General features: G+C 39.3%; 1 protein-coding gene across 1 annotated transcript; it reads left to right on the top strand.

Annotated features, from left to right (window-relative positions):
• Positions 1–6,071: 6,071 nt before the first annotated feature.
• Positions 6,072–17,267, top strand: COMMD6 (COMM domain containing 6). The gene is made up of 4 exons (XM_009192021.4): positions 6,072–6,222; positions 6,311–6,322; positions 13,197–13,349; positions 17,064–17,267. Exons 1-4 carry the CDS (start codon positions 6,181–6,183, stop codon positions 17,112–17,114), a joined length of 258 nt encoding a protein of 85 aa, XP_009190285.1. The 5' UTR covers positions 6,072–6,180; the 3' UTR covers positions 17,115–17,267.
• Positions 17,268–17,863: the final 596 nt, after the last annotated feature.

The following is a 17,863-nucleotide window of genomic DNA, read 5'->3' as shown; positions in this document are numbered from 1 at the left end:
GGAGTACAAATAAAACAGCCAATTAGCAGAAAGTAGCTGAGGAGCGTTTCAGCAGCTACACTGGGAGTTTGGAATCTCTCCAGAGCTCTCGGAAATTAGATTGCAAATTGTAAATTAATACCAGACTGCTTTAAGTTTTACTTATTAGCTAGGTGATGTTGCTTACCATTCCTGAACCTCAGTTTTCTCACCTTTAAAATAGAGATAATGTATGATCTACATAACTTATAGGGTTCTTTGGAGTATTGAATATTGTGCTGATGACAATAGCTCCTAGGATTTATCAGCACTTACTATGTTCAGAACGTTTGCTACATGCTTTACATACAAGATCTCATTTATCCCTTAATAAAAACCTTGTGGGACAAATACTGATAGCCCTATTTTTAAAACTAAGAAAGCTGATGCTCAGAAAGGCCAACTTGAAGGATGTCACACAGCTGAGCAGTAGAAGGATTTAGATTCAGGCCTAGGTGACTGTCAAGATCGCAGCACTCATTGTTATGCTTTACTCTCTCAAATTTCTACTGCTGCTATAACAAATTACCACACATTTAGTGGCTTAAAACAACACCAATGTATATCTTATGGTCTGAAGTTCAGAAGTCTGAAATAGGGCTCACTGGACTAAAATCACAGTATTGACAGGGCTGTGTGCCTTCTGGAAACTATTTGGGATATATAAGGGAGAATCCATTTTCTTTCCTATTCCAGCTGTTTTCTATTCTTTCAAACTTATATTAGGTTAAGGGGATACATGTATAGGTTTGTTACATGGGTAAACTGTGTGTCAAGGGGGCTCAGCGTACAGATTATTTCATCACTCAGGTAATGAGCATAGTACTGGATAGGTCGTTTTTCAATCCTTGCCTTCCTCCCACTCTCTACCCTCAAGTAGGCCCCAGTGTGTGTTCCCTTCTTTATGTTCATGTATACTCAGTGTTTAGCTCCCACTTATAAGTGAGAACGTGCATTTGTTTTTCTGTTTCTGCATTAATTTGCTTAGGATAATGGCCTTCAGCCCATCCATGTTGCTGCAAAGGACATGATTTTGTTCTCTTTTATGGCTGCATAGGATTCCATGGTGTATATATTCATTTTCTTTAATCAAGTACACCACTGATGGGCCTCTAGGTTGATTCCATGTCTTTGCTAATGTGCCCATTCTAGCTTCTAGAAGCAACCTTCCTCCTTTGGCTCTTGGCCTCCTTCTGTCTTCAAAACCAGCAAAGGCTGGCTGAGTCTCTCACATGGAATCTATCACTCTAACATACTCTCTTTCTCTCTCTGACTCTAACTCCTCTGCCTCTACTTTTCATCTTTAAGGACCCTGTGAATACATTGGACTCATCTGAGTAATCCAATAAACTCTCCTCCTTTTAAAGTCCGCTAATTAGCAACCTTAATTCCCCCTTTTTATGTAATTGTGAAAGTTGTTAAGAATCATAATGGAGTCACTTGTGTTAAAAATTAAAAAAAGGTCCAGGTGCAGTCACTCACGCCTGTAATCCCAGTACTTTGGGAGGCTGGGGTAGGTGGATCACCTGAGGTCAGGAGTTTGAGACCAGACAGACCAATATGGTGAAACCCTGTCTGTACTAAAAATACAAAATTAGCCGGGCATGGTGGTGCCTGCCTATAATCCCAGCTACTTGAGAGGCTAAGGCAGGAGAATCACTTGAACTCAGGAGGCAGAGGTTGCAGTGAGCCAAGACCGCACCATTGCATTCCAGCCCGGGCAACAAGAGCAAAACTCTGTATCAAAAAAAGGAAAAGAAACCTTGACAAATAGAGCTGGGGAAGGCCATGAGAGAGCTTTCATGCATAAATGCCAGATAACAAAAACTATCACAAAAGACTCTGCCAAAACAACAACCTTGCACAAAGGCCGTTGCACCCTTACACAAAAAATATATTTGCAAGGTCATCTGCCCAGCAACTGCCTGTCCAGCCGCTGACTGGCATCACTCTTGTTATTAATACTTGTAGGCAAGGATAATTATCACAAAACAATTATGTAATCCTCCTAATTTTTCCATTGAAAACCTTTGTCTTCCTTCACCTCCTTGAATATGCACATAGTTTACTATGGCATATGTATTTCCACTGCAGTGCCCTATGCGCGAATAAATATTTTCTTTTAGAGAGCCTCTGTTATTTAAACATGCAACATAACATATTCATAAATTCTGGGTATTAGAAAGTAACATATTTGGGGGGGCCATTAGTCTGCATACCATATCCATTGACTACACAGGACAGTGCATTGTAATACAGTATAATAAATATGTTGAGTGCACATTTATTTTGTTTCCCTAGTATATTTTCATCCAAGCTTTGTTGCATCATTCTCACCTCCATCTCCTATAGAGCATGTCTTTTCACCCCTTTTGCTTCCAGTGACTCTACCAATCACACAATTCTACCCCTTATGAACACAGCAGACAGCATGGGCAAAAATAATAACACATCACTCCAGACCCAGTAGTAGTCCAAGCAGATCAACTAGAGTCCTTCTCTGAGAATTGAGATGGATGGGCAGCTTCCTCTTTCTCCTTGGATCATGAGTCATAAGGCTGTGAACCCAGAGATGTTGGTAGTCATATGTCTATATATACACACTACTCTCCAACAATGTATGGTGAAGCTGAAGAGACCGAAGGCAGTAGACAGGCAGAAAGCTGGACCACAACTGAGAAGCGGAGATGGGGTACTTTTACTATTCAAACCTCACAATTCTGTTGACCCTGCAGCTGGCTCCACCACTACGTGTCAGAGGCTGCCTCTGTGAGACAATAATTTCTGCTACTTTGCTTAGGCTAGCTCGAGTTAGAATTTCAGTTGACTCTTGAACAACATGGGTTTGAACTGTGCTGGTGAGATTTTTTTTTTAAAACCAACCACAGATCAAAGTTGCTATACTCCCGGGATGCTAAACCCACAAATAGGGAGGCAGAATTTTCCTACACTCAAGTTCAGCAGGACAGACTGCAGGACTTGAGTATATGCAGATTTTGGTACATTGTCATCTGCCTTAATTGGTCCTGGAGCCAATCTCCTGAGTATACTGAGGGACAACTGCATATCACTTGGCACAAAAAAGCCTTAAAATAAATACTTAAATTGAAGCATTGCCTGCTTCCTGAGTATCAATTTCGTTTTCTACATTACACCATAATGCTCATGAGATCAGAGTTTATGCCATAGTTCTATGGATTTCTTCCTATGCATGTGATAGTACTAGGCTTACTGTAAGAGCTCCAAAAATATTTTACGACATATGCTCTACTTATATGTCATTACGTAAAAATAAAACAAAATTATACTCATGCATTTTTAATATTAGCATTTTTTGACTCTATTCATAACATCTGTGTTTTCCAACTGCGAAGTTTGTGTAAGTGATCTCTTGTAAGATGGAGGTCTGAAACATACACAGTTTATCACATGTGTTGCTGGAGTAACAATTGGCAGAGATTGCCCTACACTCTAATGACATTTTACTCTCCCCTAATCAGATCGATAGGTTTTTGAAGTGCACTCTGTTGAATTAGAACAATAATAAACAGTTTTTAAAGAAATGCATGAAAAATAAAAAGAAATAACAAAAATTATCTTTTAAAATACATATCTTTTCACCTTTTTGAAGCATTTTTACAAAGTTAAAGGGTGTGTGTGTGTGTGTGTGTGTATTTACCACCCCCTTACCATGATGACAACAAGAACTCAAGAAAAAGATTTCCTGGGGCTGGGCATGGTGACTCATGCCTGTAATGGGAGGCCGAGGTGGGTGGATTGCCTGAGCTCACGTGTTCAAGACCAGCCTGGGCAACATGGTAAAACTGCATCTCTACTAAAATACAAAAAAACAGCGAGGCATGGTGGCATGCGCCTGTAATCCCAGCTACTTGGGAGGCGGAGGCAGAATCGCTTGAAGCTGGAAGTTGGAGGTTGCAGTGAGGTGAGATCGCACCACTGCTTTCCAGCCTGGGCAACAGAGTGAGACTCTGTCTCAAAAAAAAAAAAAAAAAACAGATTTCCTGGCAAAATGAACCAATGCACTGACCAGCTAGATGCACCACAGTGTTCTGTCTTTTCATCTGACTTCCTTAGAGAAGAAATCATCTGATTCATTCAGGGACTATCCTCCCAAGCTAATTAGTACATTTAATCACGTCCAATAACTTTGAGTCAGTGGGGGTTTCTGTTTGTTTGTTTTTCATTTTTTGGCCTAGTATCTGAGTGCTACATGCCAGGGACATTTTTAGGTGCTTAACATGCATTAACTAATGTAATTCTCCAACAACCTATGAGGGTATTTGAGGTAAGCATTATTCTAAAAATGCCCTCCCCCAAAGATTTCCATCTTGATTACTCATTGAAACAGTAATTTAGGTATTGATCTGAAGGGACTTTACAAACATAATTAAAATTTATGTACCTTAAGATAGAAAGAGGCCAGGTACGGTGGCTCATGGCTGTAATCCCAGTACTTTCGGACGCCAAGACCCGAGGTGGGTGGATTATTTGAGGACAGGAGTTCGAGATCAGCCTGCCCAACATGGAGAGACCCCATCTCTACTAAAAATACGAAAGTTAGCCAGGCATGGTGATGCATGTCTGTAATCTCAGCTACTCAAAAAGGCTGAGGCAGGAGAATTGTTTGAACCTGGGAGGCAGAGGTTGCAGTGAGCTTAGATTGCGCCACTGTACTCCAGCCTGGGTGACAGAGTGAGACTCTGTCTCAAAAAAAAAAAAAAAAAGTTATTCTTAATTATCTGGTTATACCTGATCTAATAATTATTTCAGCCCTTAGAAATGAGAATTTTTTCAGGCTAGAGTCAGAGAGATGTGGCAAAAGAAGGAACAGGAACAGGAGAGATCATACAGAAAGGGAGATCAGAGAGATTTAAAGTGTGAGGAGGACTTGAGGTGCCCTTCCTCGTTTCGAAGTTGGATGAAGGAGGAGCCACAAGCCAAGGAATGCAGATGGCCTCTAGGAGCTGGGAATCCCCATCTGAAAGCCAGCAAGGAAACTGCACAGAACTGAACTCTGCCAACAAGCTGAAGGAGCTTGAAAGCAGATCCGCACCCCCGCCCCCGTCCTCCACCCAAACCCCACCACCCCCGAACCTTCATTGAGGAACACAGTCCTGATGACCCTTTACCGGTGCAGTTCTAGATTAGAGGAGACTAAAGAGACATGATAACCAAATTCAAGACGACCCTTTGATTAGATTCTGTTTGTGGATGGGGTAGGGAATAACTTTAAAGAATGTTGTTGAAACAAGTGGGGAAATTTTAATTTGGCCTATTAGAGAATAGTATTTTATCAATGTTAAATTTCCTGAATGTGATAGTTGAATTGTGGTTATTTAGAAGAATGTCCTAGTTCTTAGGAGACAACATGCTCAAGCATTTAGGAGCGAAGTATCATCCTTAATATAAGCCGATATAAAGCAAATGTGTACAATGCGAACAGTTGGTGAATCTAGATGAAGGGTATATAGGTGTTCATTGAATTATTTTTTGCAATTTTTCTAAAAAAATTTTTTCAAAATAAAAACTTGACGGGAAATAAAAATCACTGTGGATACTTTGTGTAGCATGGATTTGAGGTCAGTAGGAAAGAAGTGGGAAGACAGGATGAGAAGGTATTCCGCAGCCAGACTGAGGGCTGGGATGCAAGAGGAATAGCAGGGATTATGGAAAGCATCCCGCGCCCACAGCTAGGCCGGCGAAGCAGCTCATCCTAAAACTGTGGTTCCCACAGGCTTCCCTTGCAGGGCCGGGGGTGTGGTCGCCCAGCTGCTTTCGAATTTGGTTGGGATTGAGGACGGGTGCCTCGGGATGCTTTGCCCCGCCCCGCTCCAGATTGGAAGAGCCCACGTGTCAGTGTTAGATGGGGGAAGCGGCATCATAAATTTAATTAGCGCTTCTCTTCTCAAAGTATCTTCCAAATCTTTGGCCTTTTTCCATAACATAATTTCCTTTTAGGTCAATATCTCTTTAAAATTGGTGTTTAATTAAGAAAAAGTGTGAGTCACATAAAGATGATTTTTTCAGCTTCCCCCGCTACGTCCGCCCCATGCGCCAGGCCGCGAGAGGCAGGACGTGGAAGCGGAAGTGCTGGTCGGGGGCGTTCTCTCGAGTCCGGGGCGGAAGTAGCGGACGCTGCCCATGGAGGCATCTAGCGAGCCGCCGCTGGATGCTAAGTCCGAGGTGAGTGCCAACCGGGAAGGAGAGCGGGCAGCGAGGCTCTGGAGCAAGAAAGATGTTTCTCTAAATTGTGTTTCTGCTTCCGTTTCAGGTCACCAACCAGGTGAGTGAGCGGCCGCCCCGCCCGGTCCTCCGCCGGCCCGCCTCCCACGGCTGCGAGACCATGCCACCCTGAGCCTTCCCCAGGTCTCCCCGAGTCTTGTGTTCGGGAGCCGGTGACCTTCAGTCCGCCTCCTTGCGTTGCTCCTTCTCCTTTGCATCTGAGCCAGTAGCCGTTGCCATTGTAATGAAAGCTCCTCTTCCTCACCCCGCACTAGCCCAAAGAATGCAGATCAGGGATTGTTGGGCTTTGATTAGGCGTCATTTATTCGAAGCTAGGAACACCGTATTTTAAAGTGTGGTGGATATAGAAGAAGTTATGAAAATTTTCAGAGATAGCGTCGCAAACATTTTCTTAGTCTCTAAAAAATGTTATTTTTGAAGATGAACTATAGCATTTTAGCCTTTTAGAGTATGCATTTATAATGCTAGGAATATGAATTTGACTTTTAAAGTATATGTTAGCCCCATTTCCTTTTCAAGTGCTGCTGTGCTGTTTTAGCTAATAAACTATTTGTAGGCAACTAATGTATAACACTTCCCAGAATAGGAATACTAAAACTAGAGTATTTTTAGGCCAAGAGTTACCCAATTCCATACAAAATGTAAGAAAGGGATGAGATAAGAAATAATTAGAATACAGGGGCTGAGAGAGGTGCCCATTGACTGCTCTCTGTCATTTTTCTCTAACTGACTTTGCTTTTGAGGATTCCTGGGAAGTAGGGGAAGTCAGCTGTCAACCGTCTTACCTGGCTTTGCTTAGTTATATGACTTAGTGCATTTTGAGTCGATCTTTCGTAAGTCATTTTATCCATTCTCTTACGTTAAGTTTTGTATTTAAGATATTCTGAAACAGAATTATACTAATTATGGGGTTTTTTAAGTTGAACTCTTTTTGGCTTAAACACAAATTTATTATCTTCTAGTTCTGGAGGTCAGAAGTCCTAAACTAGTCGTACGGGGCTAAAATCAAGGTATCTGCAGGGGTGTGTTCCGTCTGAGGCAGTAGGGGAGATTGTTTCCTCCTTGGCTTGTGGCCTCTGCTTCCATCTTCAAAGCACATCATTCCAGCCTCTGCTTCCATTGTCACATTGCCTTCTGACTCTGACCCTTTTTCCTCCCTCTTATAAGGACCGTTTCGATTACATTTGGCCCACCTGGATAATCCAGGAAAATCTCCGCATCTCCAAGTCCTTAATTTTGTCACATCTACCAATACTGTTTTGTTGCCTAAGGTAACATATTCATAGATTTTGAGGACTAGCATGTGGACATATTTGGGAGGGCCATTATTCAGCCTACTGCACATCCTTCTATACAGTCATTCACAGATTTTGAGTGTTTGCATAGAAAAAGCCAAGATCATTTACAAACAGGTTATTAGATTTAATGTGAGAGTTCAGCAAGGTGATTCCATTGTTGAATGTTATTTAGTTCAGACAAAAAGAGTTGGAAAATATAATTTTAAAGATGTCATTTACAACACGAAGAAACTATAGGCCGGGCATGGTGGCTCACGACTGTAAGCTCAGGGCTTTGGGAGGATTGCTTGAGGCCAGCAGTTTGAGACCAGAGTGGGCAACATAGCAAGATCTTATCTCTATAAAAATAAAAAAATTAATCAGGTGTGGAGGCACAGACCTGTAGTGCTAGCTACTCAGGAGGCTGAGACGAGAAGATCTCCTGAGCCCAGGAGTTTGAGGCAGCAGTGAGCTTTAATTACACCACTGCAGTCCAGCCTGAGTGACAGAGTGAGACTCCATCTCTTAAAGAAAAATTACAGAGTACCTTGCAATAAATCTAACAAAAGATATTTAAAAATTTTATGAAGAAAATTACAAAAAGTGGTAGACTTTTACTTTGTGGTCCAGCTCATAAAGAGCTTGGAAGTCATCACCCTGTCCTAGCAACAAAGAAAAGCTGAACAAACTGAAAAATGAACAACTCCTCTTGGATCTGTCAGAGAAGCACGATCACAGAGTGAATTGCCGTCCCCCGAATTGGTGAGACGGACTGCGAAGACAGAGAACCACAACTTAGAGCAGAAGCTCCACAGAAACCAATGCCTGAACTGAAATTGATGGATTGCTGCAGGCTCCCATCTCTCCCTCACACCTGACATACAGTCATATCAGCATATTGTTTTCTCTCGCTCTAAATTCACCACCTCTTGCTGCCACCTCGGTTCAAGCCGCCATTCTCTTTCCTGGAATGCTGCAGTAGCCTGGTAACAGGGTCACCCAACTTTCTTAAACTTTGTGCCTCACCAGGCAGTCTGGATGAGCTTTTTGTAATCCAAGTTAGACCAGGTATCTCTGCTACTCAGAGCTTTTTAAGAGATTCTTGTCACACTGGAAAAAAGTCGTAGGTATTTACTGTGGCCTACAGGGCCCTTTGAAGATGGATTCCTTATCTCTTACCACTCTTCCTAGCTCATGCCCCTCCAGCTACCTGGGCCTCATTGTTCCCTGAACACACCAAGCATGCTTCTCCCTCAGTCCAGAATGTTCTTTTCTCCAGATCCTGTGGCTTTTTCTTCATTTTATTAGAGTCTCTTTCTGTTCAAAAGCCACATGAAAGATGTCTTCCCAGGTTCTATCTAAATAGCCATTCTTGTCACCCTGTCACCTTACCCTGCATTATGTCACACCATAATGCTACCATTTCATTATCCTTTTGTTTATTGTCTGCCTTCCCCACTAGAATTCTGAAGGTCAGGAACTATGCTTTATTTTTGACTTCCCTAATGCTTAGAATATAATGTTGCTTAGTATATACTGAATAGTGAGGTCTCCCTCCCTTACTCGAAACATATAGGAATTGCCAATTTTATAGATAGTTTTTATAGTCATGTTTTTATATTACTAGTAACTTCAGCCTCCACATCAATTTTTAGTGTGACGACAGCTAATTTGTTTACCTTTTTATATATTTACTTCCTGATTATTCTTTTTACTTCTGGATGTTTTTATATTTTCTTTTTTACTACTAGCTTTTTGTTTCTTTATATGTTTTCCTTTTTCAATACTTCATCATACAGTAATTTTGGGGCTGCCATACATTGTTTCATTCTTAACATTCTTCATAGTGGTAAGTGTTCTCTGTTCTGATTTTTTCTTTTATATTCTTGTATTTTTAAAATCTTTGCAGTTCACTCCTACTTAAGATGAAACCACAATTATTAGAAGGTTTGCTTTCATTTTGCATTTAAATGTTGAGGTTAGAATTTTGGAAATTATCTCATAAACCTAGTCCTAGCTTTCTTTAAATTGTGAAGACTGACTTTGCACGGTGTCTTGATGGCAGGTCTCCCTGTTTCCTCACCTGACAATTTCACTGTTTTAAGAGTCAGTGGAACTCAGCATTGCACGCCTTCTTTGCTTTTCTGCTTGAAATCTTCTAGTTTTATTTCAGATTCTGAGAAACAAATAGGCACCTTTTTACTCTGCCACTTTCATGTGGATGGTAAAAATGGAACTTCTTCCATCAAGGAGTTGTAGAGTCTAAATACTGTTAAGAATAAGAAATTGCTTACTTATTTCTTACTCAAACATTTAGGGGAGGGAAGCCCAGGTAGAAGAATCGCTTGAACCCAGAAGGTCTAGGCTACAGTGAGTCATGTTCATGCCACTGCACTCCAGTCTGAGCAACAGCCTGAGATCCTGTCTGGAAAAAAAAAAAGGAAAATGAATTCGAGGTTCAATTTTTGGATGTCACTATTGAACTGGAATTAAAACCCTCTACTCATGAACTCTGCTGAATTCTGTTTTTGGATTTTTAACCTATTTCTGAACATTCCTGTTGAGATATCCCTAGTATCATCTCATAATGATACTTTCGGACTGGATACCTCAGCATTCTCCCAGTTATCCAAGGTCAGATTTTTATAATTTTCTATGAACAACTATAGTTGTATCTTGTAGGCAATCATCAAGACCTAGCAATACATCTTTCTTATGATCGGTTTAGTCCTACTTGTCACCAGCTTAGTTCAGGCACTTATATAACTTCAGACTTGGATTATTATGTTCTGCTGCCACCAGATGAATCTCTCTCTCTTTTTTTTTTTCCAGAGTTGGGGGTCTCGCTCTGTTGCCCAGGCTGGAGTGCACTGGCGTGCTCACAGCTCACTGCAGCCTTGACCTCCTGGGCTCAGGTGATCCTCCCACTTCATTCTCCCAAGTAGCTGGGACTTATAGGTGTGCCCTACCACACCTGGCTACTTTTTGTACTTTTGTAGTTTTTGTAGAGACAGGGCTGTTGCCCAGGCTGGTCTGGAACCCCTGCACTCAAGTGATCCACCTGCCTTGGCCTTCCAGAATGCTGGAATTACAGGTGTGAGCCACCATGTCCAGCCTGAATATCCATTAATCAATATTTTGATATCATTCTCTCTATTGAAAAACTTTCAGTGAGTCCCCAGTGCCTACAGGGAAAGTTTAAGTGACTTAATGTGATAAGTTTTCCATAGGAAGATAAAGGATATAAAAGTACTGTGGAAACCTCTGAAAGCTCAATTTGCAAGGAATTACTGGCTTTTTGATCACTTTTGTCAACTTTATTTTTCATATTTCCTTACAAGAGCCGTCTACTTTAAGATAGATAAATGTTCTATCCCTAAGCCAAATTTTGACTCTTTTCATCTGTAATTGGTTCCACCCAATATTTATTAAGCATGTATTCTTTGCTAGGTGTGCATTTATGGTATATATAAATAAAACACATTTTTCTCTCAATTCCTGTTCTGCTTATTCTTCAAAATGGAGCTTAAAGCCTTCTGTAAAGCTTTCCCTTAACTCCCTAGGCTACAATAAAGTCTTCCTTTCAACCAGAAATGTACTCACTCACTTATATTGCTCTCTCTGGAGTATATATGCAAAAAGTGCACAAAATATGGACAGTTAATGAATTATCTAAAAGTGAACACTCATGTAACCACAAGCAAAAGTCAATAAATGGAGTGTTACCAGTCCCCCAGAAGCCCACCACATGCTCCTCTTCAATCAGTGCCCACTTCTCTCCACCCCAAGATGATAGGCATATTTTTCTCTTTATAGTTTTACCACCTCTTTCTCAAGTTTAAGTGAACAGAATCATAACTTTTGGCCTTGTTTTAACATTTTTGGTTTTACGTGTAACTGAAGTTCATTTTCATTGCTGTGTAGCATTTCATTTATCCATTTTATTTCTGATGAACATTTGGGTTTTCAGTTTAGGGCTATTACGAATAAAGCTGCTAGGGACATTTTCATATATGTATCCTGTGTACACATTCACAAGTTTTTCTAAGTTCTGTCCCTAGTAGAATTTGGATCACAGTATGCGTAGCTTCAGTTTTACTAGCTAAAGTCAGTTCTTTAATAGATTGGCCCAGTTTATACTTTCACCAACAGCATGTGACACTTCCCATTGCCTCACGTCCTTCCTTGTCAATACTTGGAATTTTCAGACTTAAATTTTTGCCATTTTGGTAGCTGTGTAGTCGTATCTAATTGTGGCTTTAATTCCTTGTTTCTTAAGGTGAGCACATTTTCATAGGTTTATTAGAAATTTGTAGTTATTTTGTGATTTGCCTTTCTCTATTTTTATATGGAGAACTTTTCTTTAAAATGAATTTATACAATCTTTTTACTTATAAAAGATGTTAACCTTTTGTCAGCACCAGCTTGGACTTAATGCTGTAGGAGATTGGTGCAAAGCAAGTCTGAGATAGGAGGAATTTTTGGTCCCCCTTTTATAAAAATGGGAGATTTACAAATGCCTTCCCCTATTCCATACCCCAAAAGTCCTAAAATAGAAGATGGGTTATATAACTTCCATGGTTGATTGAGGCATACATGGGAACCATTCCATTTCTTTTCCTCACCATAGTCCTTAAGCTCAAATACTACATTAGTGTAAATAGTGATAAGGTGGTTTGGATTTCATCAGTGTTTGTGATAGATATGTGGTAGGATACATGGTGGGATTTACAAAAATCCTAACTTTTACAAGAAGAAATGTATTAACAAGTGAAGATTTTTGCCCAGTGAGCATTAGTTTTAAAGAAAAAGGTATCAGTCAGTGAGCAAGTGCTTTTTGAGTGCCTGCTATGTATCAGGCTAAGCTTTGGAAACAAGACAGACAGTATTTTATCCCTGTGTTTTATGTTTTAGAGTCATGTTTTTGAGGTACTGTTAGCAGCTGCATGTTTTATGCCATGGCATCATTTAGCAGTCATTGACAGGAATTAGATTAAAAAGTATTGAGGCAACCAGTAGTCACTAAGCATGTCATCTTTGGAGTCAAACAGACTGGTTTCAGTTGATTCCAGAAATGTGTGACCTTATGCACATTACCTAAGCTCTCTGAAGTTGGCTTTTGTCATCTACAAAGTGGAAACAATAACCTATAATGTTACGTTGATTCAGTAAGGTATTTAATACATGTAAACTGCATAGCACATCACCCAGGGCGTATATCTGTCATGAACACTGATGAAATCCAAAATTACCTTATCACTATACATGCTAATGTAAGGCTTGAGCATGGAACAGCGAAGTGAACTAAAAGATACTCCAAGCCTGTTAAAGGAAACCAGTACTGCCACATCTTCCTTCCACTTCCATTATACATTGGAGGGGAGATTTTATTTTCCCTCACTTTTTGCTTTTTTCCATTTTTAACTACAATGGTGTTTTCTAACTGCGTTTATATCCCTTATTACCTCTCCATTTTTTCATTTGATTATTGTTCCTCTAGCAATATTAAAATGAAGATACTTTCTTTAAATATGACCAACGTTGAAACTAAAAGTTGAGTATGAGTGCAGTAAAATTGAATAAATATCTGCATTCCAGGTAATGTTACTACTAATGTATTATTCTGTGTTATTAAAGCTTGTAGATTTTCAGTGGAAACTGGGTATGGCTGTGAGCTCAGACACTTGCAGATCTCTTAAGTATCCTTATGTTGCAGTGATGCTAAAAGTGGCAGATCATTCAGGCCAAGTAAAGACCAAGTGCTTTGAAATGACGATTCCACAGTTTCAGGTTTGTGATTTAACTCATCCAGTTTTAGCTCATTTTTTCTGTAATTGTCGTATAAAAAGATATATACAATTTTTCTTTGGAAAACTTTAATGGTTTTTATTTGTAAATTGATGTGCTTTACGTTTACTAGTAGTATATGCAAGAGATGTGAATTTGTCTCCTTTGGGAATTTGATAAATTATTTTCAATATAATGTGCTGAATTTGTGTACTGTGCCATTTGATCACTTGAAAAGTACTCCTCTGAGTATATTTAGGAAATTTTTATCTTCAATGGCAGGATATTTACTTTGCATTTAAATGTTTTATTCTTATTCCTTTGGGCTTAATGTTCAAGAATGTTAAGCTAAATGAATCTTTAAATAGCACTGACCCTGAATTTTCTAACTAATAATGTTTACAAAAGGCAGGTCAGAGCAAGTGAACTTGTTGCCTGGCTCTATCAGCTAGGGACTTAAGTAACTCAGTAGTTTAGAGTTATGTTACCATATTATCATTCTACCTCTTTTCTGTAACCAAGGGGGAGTAAGGGTCGTGCTGGGGAGGGCTATAAATCAGGTTTTCTTTTTGTGTTTTTTTGAGACGGAGTCTCGCCCTGCCACCCAGGCTGGAGTGCGGTGGCACCATCTTGGCTCACTGCAAGCTCCGCCTCCTGGGTTCACGCCGTTCTCCTGCCTCAGCCTCCTGAGTAGCTGGGACTACAGGCGTCTGACACCACACCTGGCTAATTTTTTTGTATTTTTGGTAGAGACGGGGTTTCACTGCGTTAGCCAGGATGGTGTCGATCTCCTGACTTCGTGATCCACCCGCCTTGGCATCCCAAAGTGCTGGGATTACAGGCGTGAGCCACCGCGCCCGGCCAGGTTTTCTTTTAAATGTACATACTGAAGATATTTTGTCATGAATTTAACTGTCCTGTACAGTTTTGTTTTTGTTTGTTTGGTTTGTTCCTTTTGGTATGAATAGGTAAGAATCTATTATTAGCACTTACACTAGTACTAACTTAGTACTTACCCTTAGTACTTATAACAGCAGTTAGTACTCTAAAAGTCAAAGCAACCATCGTGAATGAAATGGAAATAAAAAGTGATTCTTCGTAAAACAAACTAAAATTATATTGGTCCTAGGCTTCCTTTTAAATAAAACTCTTTCATATACCACTTTATGGTACTTTTGATTTCTACTTTTATAAACTATATTTTAAATAATTTCTTTCCCTTTCTTTTTTTCCTTTTTTGAGACACAGTTTCACTCTTGTTGCCCAGGCTGGAGTGCAATGGCGTGATCTCGGCTCACTGCAACCTCCGCCTCCCGGTTCAAGTGGTTCTCCTGCCTCAGCTTCCTGAGTAGCTGGGACTGCAAGCACGTACCACCACGCCCGGCTAATTTTTGTATTTTTAGTAGAGATGAGGTTTCACCATGTTGGCCAGGCTGGTCTGAAACTCCTGACCTCAGTTGATCTGTCTGCCTCAGCCTCCCAAAGTGCTGGGATTACAGGTTTGAGTCACCGTGCTCAGCCTGATTTCTTTATTTAAAATAGATATCCCTGCTTTGAAACAAAAATAATGTTCACAAATTTAACATTATTAGTGTTGATTAGTGTCTTGGAACTGAGACTCAGTGAAAAGGAAATAAATGTATATTGTGATATGGGAATGACATTCAACTAAATATGAAGACTCAGTCAATTTCAAGAGAGAATATACGTTTTGGTTTTTTTTGTAATTCACGGTGCTGGCCTAATTCTTACTATTCTGTGCAGCATTTGTGCTATCCTAATTCCACCTTTAGAAATTTTTTCTCTTAGGGAAAAAAAGCACAAATGGATTAATTTTTTCCACAGCTTTATTGAGGTACAGTTGACAAAATTGTGTATTTCAAAGGTTTCACAATGTGATGATTTGATAAACATACACATTTTGTAATGATTACCATAGTCACGCTAATTAACACATCCACCTCCACACACAGTTACCTTTTTTGGGGGACAGAGTGTGTGTGTGTTGAGGGCATGTAAAATCTTTTTTTAGCAAATTTCAACTAAACAATACAGTATTATTAACTGTAGTCACCATATTGTACATTAGATCTCAGACTTACTTATTTTATAACCAAAAGTTTGTACCTTTTTACTAACATTTCCCCATTGACCCCAGCCTCTGCTCCTGGCAACCTCCAGTCTCCTTTCTGCTTCTGTGAGTTTGACATTTTTAGATTCCACACAAGTGACATGATGCAGTATTAGCCTTTCTGTGTCTGGCTTATTTCACTTTGCATAATGTCCTCCAGATTCATCCATGTTGTTGCAAATGGCAGGATTTCCTTCTTTTTTTATGGCTGTGTGATATTCCATTATGTGTGTATGTATACACATACATAGTATATACATATATACATACATTATAAACATATTAAATATAAATATACACAAAAACATTTTCATTAGAGGCAACTCTTTTAAAGAGAGTTTTTACATGGGTTAAAACTGACCACAAGATAACCTGTTAATCACATTACATGACTGAGAGCTAAGGAACATTCTTTGAGCTTTTAATTTATATCTGTTTGGTAACTAAAATTTTGAACATCAATACATATTTTTAAAGAAATAGTTACACTTTGCTTCGTTCTGTGACAAATTTGCATATAAATTAAAACAATACAAATCCTCAGCCGGGCGCGGTGGCTCAAGCCTGTAATCCCAGCACTTTGGGAGGCTGAGACGGGCGGATCACAAGGTCAGGAGATCGAGACCATCCTGGCTAACACGGTGAAACCCCGTCTCTACTAAAAAATACAAAAAAAAAACTAGCCGGGCGAGGTGGCGGGCACCTGTGGTCCCAGCTACTCCGGAGGCTGAGGCAGGAGAATGGCGTAAACCCAGGAGGCGGAGCTTGCAGTGAGCTGAGATCCGGCCACTGCACTCCAGCCTGGGCGACAGAGCCAGACTCAGTCTCAAAAAAAAAAAAAAACAAACAAAAAAACAACAACAACAACAAAAAAAACAATACAAATCCTCTTAAGTAGCAAAATAAAAAATTAAGACCAAATAAGAAGGAAAATGCAGATGTGTAAATCATTAGAAGGTATCCTGATTGCTAAGGTTAAGTTTCAAATTTGTCTCTTAGCTTCCTGGTAGGTACAGGAGAAGACAGAAGAACAATTCGCCTGATTCCTTTCTTACCTGAGATGTAAAAGAAGATGACTTCTATAGGAGAACCATTATACCAGCTTAATTTTTAAATGACGGAGAAATAAGCTCTACCATATAAGCCATTGCTAATGTTGGATCTCTCTTCTAGTAATTGAACCCATAATCTTAAATGAGACAGCCCCTACCACACTGAAATGCAGTTCTTTACTAGATTGAAAGTGTTTTGAGGCCTGGAACCAACCTGTTATTTTTGGTTTTTTTTCAGTGTCTAGGACAGTGCTGAGTATTTAATAAATCTGGTGTGATGTTAAAAGGACTTTCTCATGTGCTTTTTGAAAAGTTTAGTCATGAGATAATTATCCAACTCTACAGTAGTATTTTTGCTTGCACTACCAAATTACACCTGTTTACTTCTTACAGCAACCTTCAGTAATTGAGAATGTAACATTAAAATGCAAACTGAATATGTTATATAGTCTCTGGTAGTCAGATATAATTAAAATAACTATTTAAATATCTTCTAAAAGCAAAATTAATATTATTTTCCCCATTTCTCTCTAGAATTTCTACAGACAGTTCAAGGAAATTGCTGCAGTTATTGAAACGGTGTGAAGACGGATTCTTTGGTTGATAAATTGCTATCATTCTAAAGTCATGGACTTCACTTTCTGCAACAAAACCACATAAGGATGGAACATTTATTGAATGAAAAATGCACTTTTGTTTTTCCATTTTTTTAAATAATAAAAATCAGATAAACAGGAATTGGGTAGTGGTAATCAATGCACAACTTTGTGAACGTGCTTTATAAAAGTGACTGAATTAGACACTTTAAAGGGTGTACTTGGTGATAATGTGAATGATATAATCAGACTAACATTTGAATCATTGCTATTGGAGGCAGCACAAATTTATGTGTTACAACAGTAGTGTAAAAACTTGTACTGGATGGAACCCATTTTATAAACAATCGAGTCATATATAAATATATATATAAATCAGAAAAGTAGTATTTGATTAGGATAACTTGACAAATTCAATTGTATAGCCATCACTTTTATAACGGCAGTCAGAAGAGTGAGGCTTCTTTTTTCAAACAGTTGTCATCAGATTAAGATTGACTATTGCTCCTTTACACAGTATTAGTCTAGCATTCCATTTTTTCTGGTATTAATGGTTGTAGAAAGTTCAAATACATACACAGAGTTGGAAAGAAGTTTTAGTCTGAGTTTTGTACGACTGAGTTAACCTGTTAGCACAAGTTATTGCATTAGATGATCTCTCTTGAATTTAAATATATAAACCTGTTGTTAAACTCTTTTATTTTATAAAGCTACCACATTGTATGGCGTTTGTTTAGA

This window comes from Papio anubis, chromosome 15 (assembly GCF_008728515.1).
Source record: "Papio anubis isolate 15944 chromosome 15, Panubis1.0, whole genome shotgun sequence".
Lineage (NCBI taxonomy): Eukaryota > Metazoa > Chordata > Mammalia > Primates > Cercopithecidae > Papio > Papio anubis.
This window is presented reverse-complemented; position numbering and strand designations above follow the sequence as displayed.

Bases quoted from the DNA above. Each gene is read 5' to 3' on its own strand.
- COMMD6 (XM_009192021.4), top strand. From the start codon at position 6,181: ATGGAGGCATCTAGCGAGCCGCCGCTGGATGCTAAGTCCGAG. The intron at 13,350-17,063 runs GTTTGTGATTTA...ATTTCTCTCTAG, and splicing joins TGACGATTCCACAGTTTCAG to AATTTCTACAGACAGTTCAA.